The sequence below is a fragment of the Dendropsophus ebraccatus genome, chromosome 11 (genome assembly GCF_027789765.1).
Source record: "Dendropsophus ebraccatus isolate aDenEbr1 chromosome 11, aDenEbr1.pat, whole genome shotgun sequence".
Lineage (NCBI taxonomy): Eukaryota > Metazoa > Chordata > Amphibia > Anura > Hylidae > Dendropsophus > Dendropsophus ebraccatus.
This window is the reverse complement of record NC_091464.1, coordinates 12,501,924-12,516,601: the sequence shown is the minus strand read 5'-3', so window position 1 is coordinate 12,516,601 and position 14,678 is coordinate 12,501,924. Positions and strand designations below refer to the sequence as shown.

General features: G+C 44.8%; 1 protein-coding gene across 2 annotated transcripts in view; it reads left to right on the top strand.

The window, feature by feature from the left end:
* Positions 1–13,268, top strand: part of PM20D1 (peptidase M20 domain containing 1) — a 48,973-nt gene extending 35,705 nt beyond the window's left edge. For both annotated transcript variants that reach the window (XM_069945290.1, XM_069945291.1), the window contains 5 exons: positions 2,850–2,928; positions 4,301–4,372; positions 5,496–5,661; positions 11,253–11,352; positions 12,762–13,268. In XM_069945290.1, coding sequence (XP_069801391.1) covers positions 2,850–2,928; positions 4,301–4,372; positions 5,496–5,661; positions 11,253–11,352; positions 12,762–12,891 — 547 coding nt within the window. In that variant the 3' untranslated portion in view covers positions 12,892–13,268. The remainder of the gene's footprint in view (positions 1–2,849; positions 2,929–4,300; positions 4,373–5,495; positions 5,662–11,252; positions 11,353–12,761) is intronic.
* Positions 13,269–14,678: the final 1,410 nt, after the last annotated feature.

Genomic DNA, 14,678 nt, shown 5'->3' with positions numbered 1-14,678 from the left:
GTACTTGCATTTGTCTCGCTGGCTGTTCCCCAGTGGTATGGCTTGTATGCTTAGAACGCCCCTTCTGCTATACTGCAGATGGTCCTCAGCATCGTTTGGTCTTAGTTTCTTATGGTGCTCTACTTCCAGTAGCTGGCTTTGGTCAGCACCAGCCACTTTGCCTCTTCTCATTGATCTGTGTATAGTGAGGCCTCTCGGTTCCTCAGGTAAAACAGTAAAGGGTTTCTTCTACCCCTGGTGTAGGTAGGACATCAACTGCCTACATGACCATCACAGTACTACTGTAGGATTTCTCCTTCTGCATCTGCTTATGGCCAACATAGCAAGTATTTAGTCTTCTCTCTCTTTGGCAGCTGCAGTCTCACAGGGTGAACATTCCTGTTTACTGCCTGTACTGTTTTCTCTAATGCCCTCAGCACAGGTGTATGGTCTCTTCGTGGTCTAGCTCCTCCAGGTGTCCTTTTGGCCATATGGACTATGGGGCATTGTTCTCATTTCGGTGTTTGCAGTTCTCCCACATACACCATTACTCCTTCTCTCTGGAGTAATGCACTGTTGTTCAAGACCCCCCTATCCTAGGGTTGGTTTTTTACCACTCCAGCAAGGAAATCTTTAAACAGCCCTTTCCCTTCTCCACAAAGTTGGAATATTTAGTATAATAAGTATCCTCCAGATACTTTTTCTGAGGACTGTTATCCGATATAGCTTTTTCCAACAGGTGGGTGTGGGTTTCCGGCCCTCACTGGCCTCTATGAGCACTCCTGCTGGCCTTCCTTGTCCTTGGTCTTCTTGTTGACCTGCCATGATCTCCAGTCGGGGCTCACGGTCCCCCTCTCTTATCTTGTCTCCCATGTGGAGTCCTCGAGAACTTAATCCCTTAAAGGTGTCCTCTCCTTGCAAACAGGGGTGTTCAGGGGCCCATGTCTGGCCCTACCTAAGGCTCTATCGTCTCCACACTCATCACATTCTGGCCAGGCTTACATCTATTCGGCAAGTTGCCAATTCTCTATCATCTTGTCTCATTCACTGTTAACGCCTTCTTGTTTCTCTGTGGCTCTGCCCACCAGAATGCATCTGGCTCTCGCCTTCCCATTGCCTGAGGCTCCGGTTGAGCTGGTTGATCCTTTGATCTCTTCCATGTGGCCATTAGTCTCCGCACAATGTTTTTTTCTTTCTGTTCTGCTCTTACCAAGCAACGTCTCTGCTCACATTTTGAGATGTTGATTTCTAGATCTAGTCTACATATGGGCTCTAGTCTATCTATTAACTGCTGTGCCCATTGCCAGGTGACAACTCCTGTGCCCATCAGCCTTACCTTGATTTTTCCCAGCTTACCGGCTTTCCTCTGCTCCTCTTTTCTGTCAGGCACTGCGGGGTGCCAGGTACTACTGTACTCCTTCCAGGTCAACTACACAAGATTCTGATCGCGGTTTTCCTTTCTCCTGCTCCTTCCTTTCCCTGAACTGCATTACGCTTGGAAAGCTTTATTCTTCATGTTACCATCTGTGTTTCTCAGATGGGGTTACTCATGTCATAGGCCATGGCTTTTCCTAGATTGCCATACTTCTCTTGTGCTCGATCTTTGTCTTCTCAGTGAAGACTGTTCTCCTAGGCCTATGGAGCTTCCAGCCTGGCCATTCTTCCCAGCTCCATAGTAAGGGACGCAGCTTCTCCTGCATCTCAAGTGGCACTTACTATGAGAGACGCTCAGTCCTCTCTCCTTTATTTGACGCCTTAGACCTCTATGCGCCATGAAACACTTTCCAGTCTCTCCCGTCATGGTTGTATTTGCCTTTTTTCTGTTCTACCTCTGGGTAAGTCCCTGCCGCCTGTGGTCGCCTACTTGGCTGGGCGTCTCCTTTTTTTCTGCACATCTAGCCTACTAGTTCTGTTGGACTCAATGTTACATCATGTTGCTGGCTTACAGGAAGGCCACAACCCACTCTGTCTGCAGTGCAGCACATTGCTCCAGGGACTAGACCCTCTTTCCTTTGCGGTGGATCCGTAGGGGTTTTTTAGGATGCATTCAGCATCATCCCTTGCTCTCTTCCTAGTTGATGGTTGTGTTGGTGCTATTCTGTGCCTTCTCACCGAACGCTTTTGTCTAGCGGTTATCTTTCCCACCCCATGGACTGCTTTTGGACGTCCCATGGTATCTGTGTCCCCCAATAAGACGCACGAGAAAAGAGGATTTTTTACTCACCGTAAAATCTCTTTCTCGTAGTCTTCATTGGGGGACACAGCACCCACCCATTTTCTTTTGGGTTTTTCCTCGGTATGGTAGTTTTCTCCGTTTTGGTGTTATTCCTACTTTACCTGTTCTTGACTTCTCCTACTGCTATTGTACAAACTGGTTTAGCTCAGTGCCTGTGGGCGGGTATATCCTGCTCAGGAGGAGTCACTTCCTTTGTTTCTTTCTTAGTGTCAGCGCCTCCTAGTGGCAGCAGCCTATACCCATGGTATCTGTGTCCCCCAATGAAGACTACGAGAAAGAGATTTTACGGTGAGTAAAAAATCCTCTTTTTTCGGCTAATAAACCCAATTACAAAATTCTTAATGGCCTGTACTATTGATTTCTGCAAAAAAAAAATTTGTTGTTCTTATCCTAGATAACCCTTATAAATCTTACTCCAATCGAGCATGAAATGTACTAGAAAAACAGATGTGATCGATCAGGTGCCATTAAGCACAGGATGTATTCCAATGTTTTGTGGAGGCCATGCTGCAGAGTGCAGCCAAAGGAGAATCGACACAATATTAGGCAGGCGGATTAATGTTATGGCTGATGGGTGTGCATATTATAATGGTGTATGAAATTTGTCCTTTTTTTGTTTTGTTTTTTATGCTAGAGTGCTAGAGCGGACTCCATCTAGCAATGCTTTAGTGCGAACGACAACAGCAGTAACCATCCTAAATGCTGGAGTAAAGGTACTGTGCAATATCTGGTAATTATAGAATTGCTTTGGGGCAATGACATTTTCATGAGACTAAAGAAGTATGTAGTGAGAGACTATATTATACAATAGTAACACGCTAATTGGGAATGTGATGCATCCCTATGGTAATGATAGCATCTATCCCTAGGATGCATCATGTTAGCTCGGGCTTGGATAACTTTAATGGGGTAGTGGTGGTGACAGTGTCTTGTTCGGGGAAACATTTCCCTGGCATGCCGTATGACCAGGAGGTCATATCAGACCACAGTATCATCTTTTAACAGGACAGCACTTCATAGGATCAGGCTTGTATTATTAGGGATGGTTGGAGGAGCACAACAATGAATTCTGCTCACTGGACTGTAACCCTATTACACATGTTTGGGATATGCTGGAACAGGCTGACAGGTCTGTTCCCACTCCTCTGCCAAATGTGCACCAGCTGACTGATCCGCTGGAGCAGGCATAGGTCACGATGAGTATAGAGAATGTTTGCCACCTTGCAGAATCCTTTCCCCGATGCTTGCAAGCCATGAGCTCTCATAAAGGTGGGCCAACCAGTTATTGAGTAGGTGTCCCCAATGCAGTCACTATTTAGTGTATGGTATATATAATTTATAGTGTGCATTTCTGGCCCCACTCCCTATATACAGCTATGTGGAAATAACCAAATGGGAACAGGATACTGCTGCTCCCCCCCCCCCCCCCCCCCCCAGCAACCTCCTGTGCACACCATGGCACTGTTACTCTCCCTTCCCCCATCATCCGCCCTGTATCCTGAGGCAGTGTGCACCTCTGCACTAATACTTCTCTTATCTCTTGCCCTGTCTCTGGCCCATTCACCAGCTCACATGACCCAGTAGAGGCCAAAACTTCTGTCCCTATGGCACTGCGGCGCGGCAAACTAGTAATAACTAGTGGTCGTAACCACCGACGATTACACAAATACGATAGACTGTGTGACCAATGCTAAGCAGTGCTGAGAACATGGGAGCCGCACTTCAGACAAGTCCAACAACACAGAGAGCAGTATGCAGGCTTTATATGGGTTGGAATATTTTACTATGTGTATCTTAAGATAGGAGAACCCCCATAATGATTGTTTTCAATGGATCCTAGATCTCATTGATTCGTTATGGGTCAGTCAGGTTTTTGTTTGTTCACATGATTGAATAAGAGTGTAATCCTGGACATTAAAGATTAACTAAAGCCTAAAGGAAAAAAAATTAGGAAATATATGGATACATGTAAGGTGTCCAAAACAACTGTGCTAACTGTGTATATGGTACCCAGTCACTGGTGGTACCGTATTGGGAAATATTTTTCACCCAGTGTAACAGCCCATGTATTTGTTTTTTATTCAGTCAAATGTGATTCCTCGAATGGCAAGAGCTACTGTCAACTTCCGACTTCACCCAGCTCAGACAGTTCAAGAGGTAAGAAAGTTTTCTGCTTAGATAGGTTCTATGAGTTGCTGGGTGCTAATTCACATTTTACACCAGTTTATGTTGTATTTTATAATAAATAAAGCTGTAGTAGGACAGAACCTGAAAGCAGGAATATATTATTTTATATGTAATCTGATGTCTATTAAAGTTCCACAAGAAATACAACAATGAAATTACACATGAAGCCAGAAATAAAAATGCATATACAGTGGTGCCTTGGATTACAAGCATAATTCATTCTGGGACAGTGTAATCCAAATCCACTGGAAGGTGGAGGGAGACTTCCTGGGTCAGAGTACAAGACCCCGCTATGCAGACCATGCCACTCCCCCTCCCACCCAGTACAGGGAGCTCTTACACCAAAGAAATACTCTTAAACCAAGTCTCAATTTCAAAAATTGCTATTCTTGCTAAATGCTCTTAATCCAAGTTACTCTTAAACCAATGTACCAGTGTAGTAGCTCAATATCTGGTGGCAGAACAAAGAATCATGTGAAACAGTGGAGAACTGAAAAAATATAGCACATTCCACTTCCAAAAAGGAAGAGGAGGAAACAAAAAAACATGGGCAACGAGAATTGCGTATGGCCAAGATGGGAGGGGGAGAGGATAAAGAAGATAATTCCAAACAGGTGCTTGGTTGTGCAAATAGTAGAGCAAGTTGCCCCTTTCCTAATGTAGAGGGACAGTAAGCCTCCCAGAGATTAAACAAGAAAAAAATGGATTATTGAGAAGAGAAATATTGAGTAGAGTCAGTAAATCCCCCCCATGGTTGCCTCATTCCTTTTTTCTAGAAGGGTTTTGTATATAAAACAGAGGGTATTCACAGAATCCTTGCTGGTGTACCTTAGTTTTCAGTTAGCAAGTCAGACAGACATATATCTATTTCATAGGGTTGTATAGCATAGGGTTGTATAGCATAGGGTGCATAGCCATGATAACAGCCCTAGTGCTGCTTGATTCTGGTGAGCATCTGTAGGGGTCACCTGTCCCAAGCACTTAGCTAATAATTTGGAATAAAGCTTGAGATTTTTTTGTTGTTTGGGCACAACATGTGTAAAGTGTGACTATTATTATAATGAGAACTCATCAGCCATTTGTTAATTTGCAGGCATTGGACATAGTACAGAACACCATAAATGATGCACGAGTGGAAATTTCAGTTCTCAACTCATTTGATCCTCTGCCTATTAGCCCCTATGATGAATCAAACTTTGGGTACCAGACTTTGCAGCGAACTATTCATTCTGTTTTCTCGGCAGCCCCAGTTGCCCCAGGTATGATTGTCTATGCAATATGTTATTTTCTTAAAGGAGAAGTCCCACGGAAAAAAAAATTGCAGGCAAATGGGTGCGGGAACATAATAAAGAAAGTATACTAACCCTAACCCCATAACACCGCTTTTACCACTCTCTGACAGTCCCCAGATGTTGTTTTTGTACGGCTTCCTGGAGTGCCACAGTCTGGCTGCAACGTCACAGCCTGCTGATGGATTGCCCACTCAGCCAGTCAGTGACCTGAAGTGGTGTCTTGCGCACTAACTTATTGGCTTTGTGGGCAGTCCATCAGCTTGATATGTGTTGATGCAGGAGGCCAGCGGCTCTCAGTAGTCAGTAAGGCCGTGCTGCAGGGGGATAGGTAAGTATACATTCTTTATTATGTTCCCCTACCCCCTTGCCTACTTTTTTTTTTCCCGTGGGACTCCTTTAACCCTTTGAGGACCAGGCCCAAAATGATCCAGTGGACCGCGCAAATTTTTATCTTTGCGCTTTCGTTTTTCCCTCCTCCCCTTCTAAGAGCTCCAGCACTTTCAGTTTTTTATCTACAGGCCATGTAATGGATTGTTTGTTACAGGAATAGTTGTACTGTGTAATGGCGTCTTTCATTTTACCATAACATGTATGATGGAACCCCAAATATATTATTTATGAAGATATAAATTGGTGAAATCATAAAAAAGAATGCAATATGGTAACGTTTGGGGGGTTCCTGTGTCTACGTAATGCACTATATGGTAAAAGCGACATTATACTATTATTCTATAGGTCAGTCTGAACACAACCATATGCAGGTTACACAGATTCTCTAATGTTATATATATTTTTTTTTTTATGAAATCCTTTTTTTTTGGCAATTAAATATTAATAAAATGGGACTATTGTGACGCTTATAACAGTTTTATTTTTTTACGTACGGGGCTGTATGGGGTGTCATTTTTTCCGCCATGATCTCTTGTTTTTATTAAGACCATATTTGTGAAGATCGGATGTTTTGATCACTTTTTATAAAAAAAATTTATATGAAATATAACAAAATCGGTAATCCGCGCACTTTTTTCCCTCTTTTCGTGTACGCCGTTCGCAATGACGCTTGTTATATTTTAGTAGATCGGACAATTACGCACGCTGCGGTATATTATATGTTTATTTATTTTTATATGTTTTGTTTATATAATGGGAAATGGGGGGTGATTTAGACTTTCATTGGGAGAGGGGTTTTGGGGCAGTTGTTGGTGTTTTCAACTTTTTTTTTTTTTTTTTTATACATTTTAAGGCCCCATTCACACGTCCGTGTCAGTTTTTACTGTCAGGAAATCCTGATCAGGAGACCTCAAAAGTCATCAGGAAAGTATCAGGATTTCCTGACAGTAATCCGTTTTTACCATCAGGAAATCATCAGGAAAAACCTTCAGGATTTCCTGATGAGTAAAAAAAAAAGTGTTTCCAACAGGGGCATGATGAGAGTTGTACTTCTGCAACCTGGATGGCCACAGGCTGGAGAAGTACAACTCCCATCATGGCCTGTCAGCAAGGCATGGTGGGAGTTGTACTTCTGCAACCTGGATGGCCACAGGCTGCAGAAGTACAACTCCCATCATGGCCTGTTAGCAGGACATGGTGGGAGTTTTAGTATTGGGGAGGACAGGGCTGTGTATCTCACCTGTCGGCGGCGGAAGAACAGCGGCGGCAGCTGGTGGGAGTCCCGGGCGGGCGGGTGCAAGCTGCTGCGGACTCGGGGGGGGGGGTTTGAACAGAGGTCGGGGTGATGCGATGCGGCGCGGTCATCGGGCGGCGGGATGATGCAATGCGGCGGGGTGATGCGATGCGGCGCGGCGGGGTCATCGGCGGGGTGATGCGATGCGGCGGCGGGGTCAGCGGGCGGCGGCGTGATGCGATACGGCGCGGGGTCATCGGGCGGCGGCGGCGGGGTGAAGCGATGCGGCGCTACCGGGCGGCGGCAGCTGATGTCCGGGTGCAGGGATCCCTTGGGTGGTGGCGGCGCAGCGTTCGGGCAGCGGGGGTGCCGGCGGGCTGTCAATCATCCGGAATCACGGGCACTTTCCTGATGTACATCAGGAAAGTGCCCGTGATTCCGGCGCCCCCATAGCCTTCTATGGGGGCGTCCGGGACGGAATTCCGGACAAAAATAGGACATGTCCTATTTTTTCCGGATATATTTTCCGGAACGGACACCCTTCCGGAAAAATCCGGAAGGGTGTCCGTGACCAATTAAAGTCTATGGGTCCGGAAATCCGTCCGGATTTCCTGATAGGAAATCCGGATGGTTTTTCCGGACGTGTGAAGGGGGCCTAAGTCCTTTTGGGGGACTTGTACATACAATACTTTTATTCTAGACACTGATCACTGCTATGCCATAGGCATACAATTGATCAGTGTTATCGGCGCTCTGCTCATTGAGCCTGTCTGTGCAGGCTCAGTGACCAGAGCGCCGATCGGACCGCACGGAGGCAGATGAGAGACCTCCGGCGGTCCGTTTTACCGATCGGGACCCCTGCAGTCACACTGCGGGGGTCCCGATCGGTAAGTGACAGGGGACTCCCCCTGTCACTTACACTTAAACGCCGCGTCGCGATCGCGGCGTTCAAGAAGTTAATGTCACGCTGCAGCGCGATCGCTGCAGCGTGTCATTACCGTTGAGGTCCCGGCTGCTGATTGCAGCCGGCCCCCACCTGCTATGAAGCGCTCTCCGCTCCGGAGCACGCTTCATAGCTCAGGACGTAGCGGTACGTCCAGGGTCGTCTGGGGACAGACTTCCAGGACATACTGGTACGTCCTAGGTCGTCTAGGGGTTAACTTTTCTTTGTTGTAACTAAAATGGTCACAGATATTACATAAATAGGAGTCATGGCTACCATTTTTGACCACCTCTAGAACTTTGGTAATACAGGGACCTATCTATCTTATCTCACGTCAGATTTGAATTCCTGCAGGAATTTATATCGCACTGAAATGTGTTTTCCGTGATTTTATGCAATATGTTTTACTCTTTTCTGCACATTTTGGAATTAAATAAGCTTTCATATATTCATGACTCATAACTGCACCGGCTACAGAATGACTGTGCAGATCCAGAAGCTTATGCGATCTGCCTATCCAAGGTTTCCCTAGAAGCAGGTATCCTATCTATCTAGATCTCCATTTTGCATTACTCATTTATCATCAGGCAGCAATGGCTCGGATCACATGGAAAACTTACTGGTGTTGCGTTCTGAGTAAACTTGCCCAGATGAGTGCAACTCCCACTAAATAGAAGCATCACTGTTGCTGTTATATCCTGCACATGAAGCGTCCCCTGTGTTTTTCTTTTTCTTCCATATCTGTGAATGCTGCTAGTTGACAATTTGGTAATTTCTAGTCAGAATAACATGGAAATTGCATGACACCAGATGCTCTAGATACTTCATGGCATATATAGATATGGTGAAACCTTGTGTTACGAGTAATAATAATAATCATTTTTATTTATATAGCGCCAACAGATTCCGCAGCACTTTCCAATTCTGGGGGTACATACACAGACAAAAATAGACATTACAGAGATACACATGTAATTATCATGTGAGGGCCCTGATCCCAAGAGGAAAGGGTTGGAGAGGAAAGGGTTGGAGACAAAAGGCAGAGGGACAAAGTAACTTGGTCCAAGAACATTTTGCAAAACAAGTTAATTTAAAAAAAAATTGTGGCTTGTTAAATCAAGATTGTGTCCCCATCCTTATCCTGTACTGGGTAGAAAGCCCTCTTGTTTTAAACCACTGCTACCTGATCAACTCTGCTGGTGATCGGTAGAGATGAGCAAACCTGCCGAAGTTTGGGTTCGTATGAACCTGAGCTCTCGGCGTCTGATTCCCGCTGTCTGCCCGCTCCGTGGAGAGGGTGAATACAGCCTGAGGATCGCCTAGAAAACTGGGATACAGCCTATGGCTATGGCTGTATCCCGGTTTTCCAGGTGGTCCTCCGGCTGTATCCACCCTCTCCACGGAGCAGGCAGACATCGGGAATCAGACATCGAGAGTTCAGGTTCATACGAACCCAAACCTCGGCAGATTCTCTCATCTTTAGTGATCAGACACCTTCCGGCTCTCCTCTGGTGCTCATCCACAACAGGCACCCTGTAGAACTGTGGAGGTCCTCCTGTGGAAGCGATTAGCTTGGCCTTATCTCCTCTCCCTGCTGCCTGAGAACTCACTGTGAGGGTTCAGCGCCCTCCTACTCCGGTGTTCATGTAGCCCCGGATCCTGTGTAACAGACGTAACCCAAGCGGTGAGTGCTTCAGCGCCTCAGCTCCTCAGCGCCATCTCCTGCTGGATGGTGTATGACCCCTGACTTAACCCCTTCACTGATAGCTGCTCCAGGCAGCCGGGACTAGTACCAGCACCAGCAGGTTTGCAGCCACTTGGGGAGATGTGTGTGTGTGTGTGTGTGGTGGGAGAGTAAACTGATTAACCCCTTCTTTACTGATACAGTGTTCTTTATTAATACAAAACACCTACCTTATTTTCGGGTTGTAGAAGGAATCATCTCTTATGGGATAATTTGCTTTGATATATGAGCGGTTTGGATTACAAACCCAATCCTGGAATGAATTGTGCTCATAATCCAAGGCTTTACTGTGTTTACCAAGGTTCTCTTTAAAGCTACGTTCACACAGTGTAAACAACAGCCATAGTTTAATAGCATTGCGTTTTAAATAGCAGTCTATGGAACCACTGCCATTGTGTATGCACGCTGGATACACTACAGCCATGGTTCTCTCCAGCTGTAAAAAACAAATGACCGGTCTATTCAGTGAACAGCAGCCGTACAAGTTAGCCTGAGTTCACAGTGTAAAGTACGGCTCCCGGCCGTACTTTACATTGTAGTCTATGACCACAATGTAGTGAGGGCACACCCGAATCTTTCTGTATTCCAATTAAAATAAAGTGATGTTCATCCTTGCACATACTGCAGTATTGGCTGGGTGAACATCTCAGACATCGTCCGTTGTTTTACCTGGCTGCGTCAAACAAACAACTGCTGATGTTCATACAGCATGGCCTAAAGGAGTATTTAAGCCCCTAGAAATGATCCTCTATTCTTAGGATGGGGGGGGGGGGTGTAAGTCTCTGATGTCACAGGGTCCAGCCTCTGTCACCCCTCGCAGTCTCCAGACCAGACCCTGACTCTTCCCACTGCATAGAGTGCTGGGTCGGAATGATCTCCATGCAGTATCCTGTGGATACAGGAATGGTTTTAGGGACTGGAATATGCACTTTAATGAAGAATAATTTGCTGTTGATTGGTTTATTGTGCATGTAACCTATTTTAAGACCTTTATCTAAATAAAAGCAAAGAAAACATGGTGGAGTCCCATTGCTGCTTCATTTTCCAAAAAGATGTTTAGTGGGGGAAAAAAAATAAGTAATTGAATGCTATTGGTAACTTACACTCTTTTATAACTGCCTCTGTTCATAATTAAATAAATAAATATTTATTCATATTAATGATAACTCTTGCACATCAGACTATAACACCATGTGTTCTCATTGTATATAGTGAAGACCCATTCTCTTTCTTGTGTATTCCATTAGGTGTCTGCATTGGGAATACGGACAGCCGTCATTTTGTCAATCTAACTGACAGCATCTATAGGTTCAGCCCCTTCACATTGAAAGCTGAAGATCTGAGCAGGTATGGGATGACAGAACAGTGTTCTTACCGCATAAAGGCAGGTCAGATTGGAAAATAGGCTTTGTCCTTAAGGCCAGAATTGGCTACGTCCTTAGGAAGTGTTTCGGTCCTAAAACCTTAACCAGACTCTAGAAACAAAATAAAAATAATGTACAGAAAATAAGGGATGAGAATCGATGCTAAAACTTTATACATAAATAGAGACAGAAATAAATAGATGGCTGATTCAGAATGGGATATAGGCTGTATGCGTGTTTTCCCAGACTCACTAGGGCTGCATCCAACTTCAGCAGCCACTGCTAATCAAATGTCGCACAATTAGGTTTGCTCAACTCTACTCACAACATGTAAGAGGATAGAAAGTGTTTTTTGGGGCCTTTATTTCAGGCTATTCAGGAGCCACAGGGGGTCAGAAAACAAAAAGGAGCAGACAGCTAAAGGGGTTGGCTGGTGTTAATTTTGGCAATTTTTAGTATATTACTACTGATGTATAGAAAACAATTAAGAGCGTATGCTTACCTCTTCAGTGTCCCGTTGCAGTGTCGCTGGTGTCCCTCATTGACGGCAGGGCCTCCACTTCCGAGACCAACTTGTCTGTCTGTTTCAATGGCATGCCTCGCGCACCTCCGCTTTCCGCGCCTCTTTGCTCAGAGTTGATTTGCCAATTCTTTGAACGCGGAGGTGCGCAAGGCGTCCCATTGAAACAGATAGCAGACTGGATTCTTAGCGGAGTCTGCGTGGAAGGTGAGAACGGGGGGGGGGGGTCTGTTTTTAAGCAGCCTGGGCATTTCTTGCGTTAAAAGTAAAAAAAAAGAACTTTACAATGAATTCCTAATTCCTGAGCATAATGCAGTCAAGGGGACTGCCATAATGGTGTAAACTACCCCACCACATTACGGTGGCATCATAACGGGGCGGTCCTACACTGTACTATGGCCTCTCCACGGCGTGTAATACGCCTATGCTCTGGGCATGCAAGATCCGTCTAATACCAGCAAGAGTAATTACACCACCTGGGTGGGATAGGTGGAGTGCACGACCAAGTAGAGGCAGCCATTCCCCCATCTGGAACACAGAAAAAAAAAAGGACAAATTTGGTCAGCTCTCCTAGAACACCATTCACACTAGGCAGGAGCACGTTGCTGTGGCTGTAGTTGCAAACACACAAAAAATGCAACAGCTCACCGCAATGGCAAGACACAGACCCACTACAGACATGAAAATAGTTAAAAGCAGCCCCCCCCCCCCCAACTGCCAAAAAAACTTCCATAAAAATAATGAGGCTCTTGGTTACCATTCATAGGTTATATAAGTAAGGTAGGCCCTGTACTTGGATAAAGCCTTGTATGTACTGTAACAAATAATGTAGGCTTTATAAGTGTGATGATGAGTTGCTTTGTGTCTTTTAGAATCCATGGGTTAAATGAGCGCATTTCTTTGGACGGCTTACAGCGACTTACACAGTTTTACTATCAACTGATCAGAAATGCCGACTCTGACAAAGTTCCTGTTGCTCATCGAGCCACCCATGAACTGTAATGTTGGAGTGGGTAAAGGACTAGCGTGGAGTTCAGTCTGCACTAAGCTAATGGAGAACAGTTCTCGTAATCTGAATATTTTGTGGTGTCTTTGGTTATTTTGGGTTAAATAATTTTAAACTTGAATATTTAATTTCTTGACTCAAAACAGGGAATGTTTACAACGGTAATAAAACTGGTGATAAAAATCCTGTGTGGTGATGTGCGATTCAGATTCCTACAGGACTATGATTATGCTCTGTGACTTCAGCTTCTGCCTAAGGGTCCAGTCACACTTTGAAATTTGCGGCGTGGACTCCGCTTGAAATTCTGCTCATATTCCATTATGTGAACGGGACCCTAAGTGTAGAAATAAATTTTTAGTTTCACACCTTTTTTCATTCCTTGTTTTTCTTATTTTTTACATTTCAATTTCATATTGAATACATTAAAATAATGACGGAATGCAAAAATGACATATACCTTACCTTCTCTGCTTCCCGCTGTACGGTGATTCCTTGTTCCACACAATTCACTTACACTCTGCTCACAAAAAGTGACATTTATGGAAAACAGGAAAAGCTCACACCCCATTGATGATACATCATGAAAGTAGGGCATCTACGTAGAAGCATGCAATGGTGATTTCCTCATCTGAAATACTGGTGGGTATGTGCCCTGACAAATAATGTCACTGTCTCAATAACTTGTCATGTGCCCTTGAGCATCAATTACAGCTTGACAAGGACGTCTCGTGCTTGTGGCCTTTTTGTCTGCTGAGGCACGGCATCTCACTCTTCTTGAAGGGCGGTTCTGGGGTACAGAGTTACGAGCCTCTACACGGAGACTCATCTGATCCCATGGGTTTTCTATAAAATTCATGTCTGGAGCATTGTCCTAGAGACATAATAATACCACACAGTGTAGGGGAGTTGTGTAACACCACCACCAGAAGCAACAGCAGCTGATGCACAGCGCTCTGCACAGCCTTGATGTCTCGAACATCGTTGGCAGCCATAATTTCTGCTCAGCGTGACTCAACTTTCATCAGTGAACAGCACTGAGGCCCACTGGTTCCTTGTCTGGCATTGAAGGAGAATGCTGTGCATCATGCATACAGTCTGCTCCTGGTATGGCAGGGTGACCCCAGTCAAGCGGAGGGTTTCATACCATGTTTGAATGATGATGGTTTAAACTTGAAATTCACCACTTCCATACTAGTGAGAGGCAATGTAATTCATCATGGTCTAACAACCTCCTCTTCAGGTAATGGCATCTTACGTGCCGCCAGCAACCACCCCAGTCACATTATTAGGAATCCTCCAATTGGAGAATTTGTCAGAGCCCATTGAGCTTGCCCACATATGCTGATTTGGAACGCAGACTTAAGGACGGGCTACCATACTCATACTATCTCTAGACCCAGCAATGTTCTTTGCTCTAAAGACAGGAATTATCTTGTGGAGACGCAGCACTTCCAGTACTCAATGTACTCAAGATTTTTTACTTCCTATAGCCTACAGTTCAGTGGCACATTCTTTTTCTACAGAAGCACATTCCCATCTATTTACAGGTGTAGCTAGACAAGGTAAATTACTCGCTAACCCAAGTGTTCTCAATACACAGGAATCTCAGTTAAATTAGCTTAAAGGGGGAGTCCAGTGTTTTTTTTTTCTTTTTAATCAACTGGTTTCAGAAAGTTATATTAATTTGTAAATTACTTCCATTTAAAAATGTTCAGTCTTCCAGTACTTATCAGCTGCTGTATGTCCTGCAGAAAGTGGTCTATTCTTTCCAGTCTGACACAGT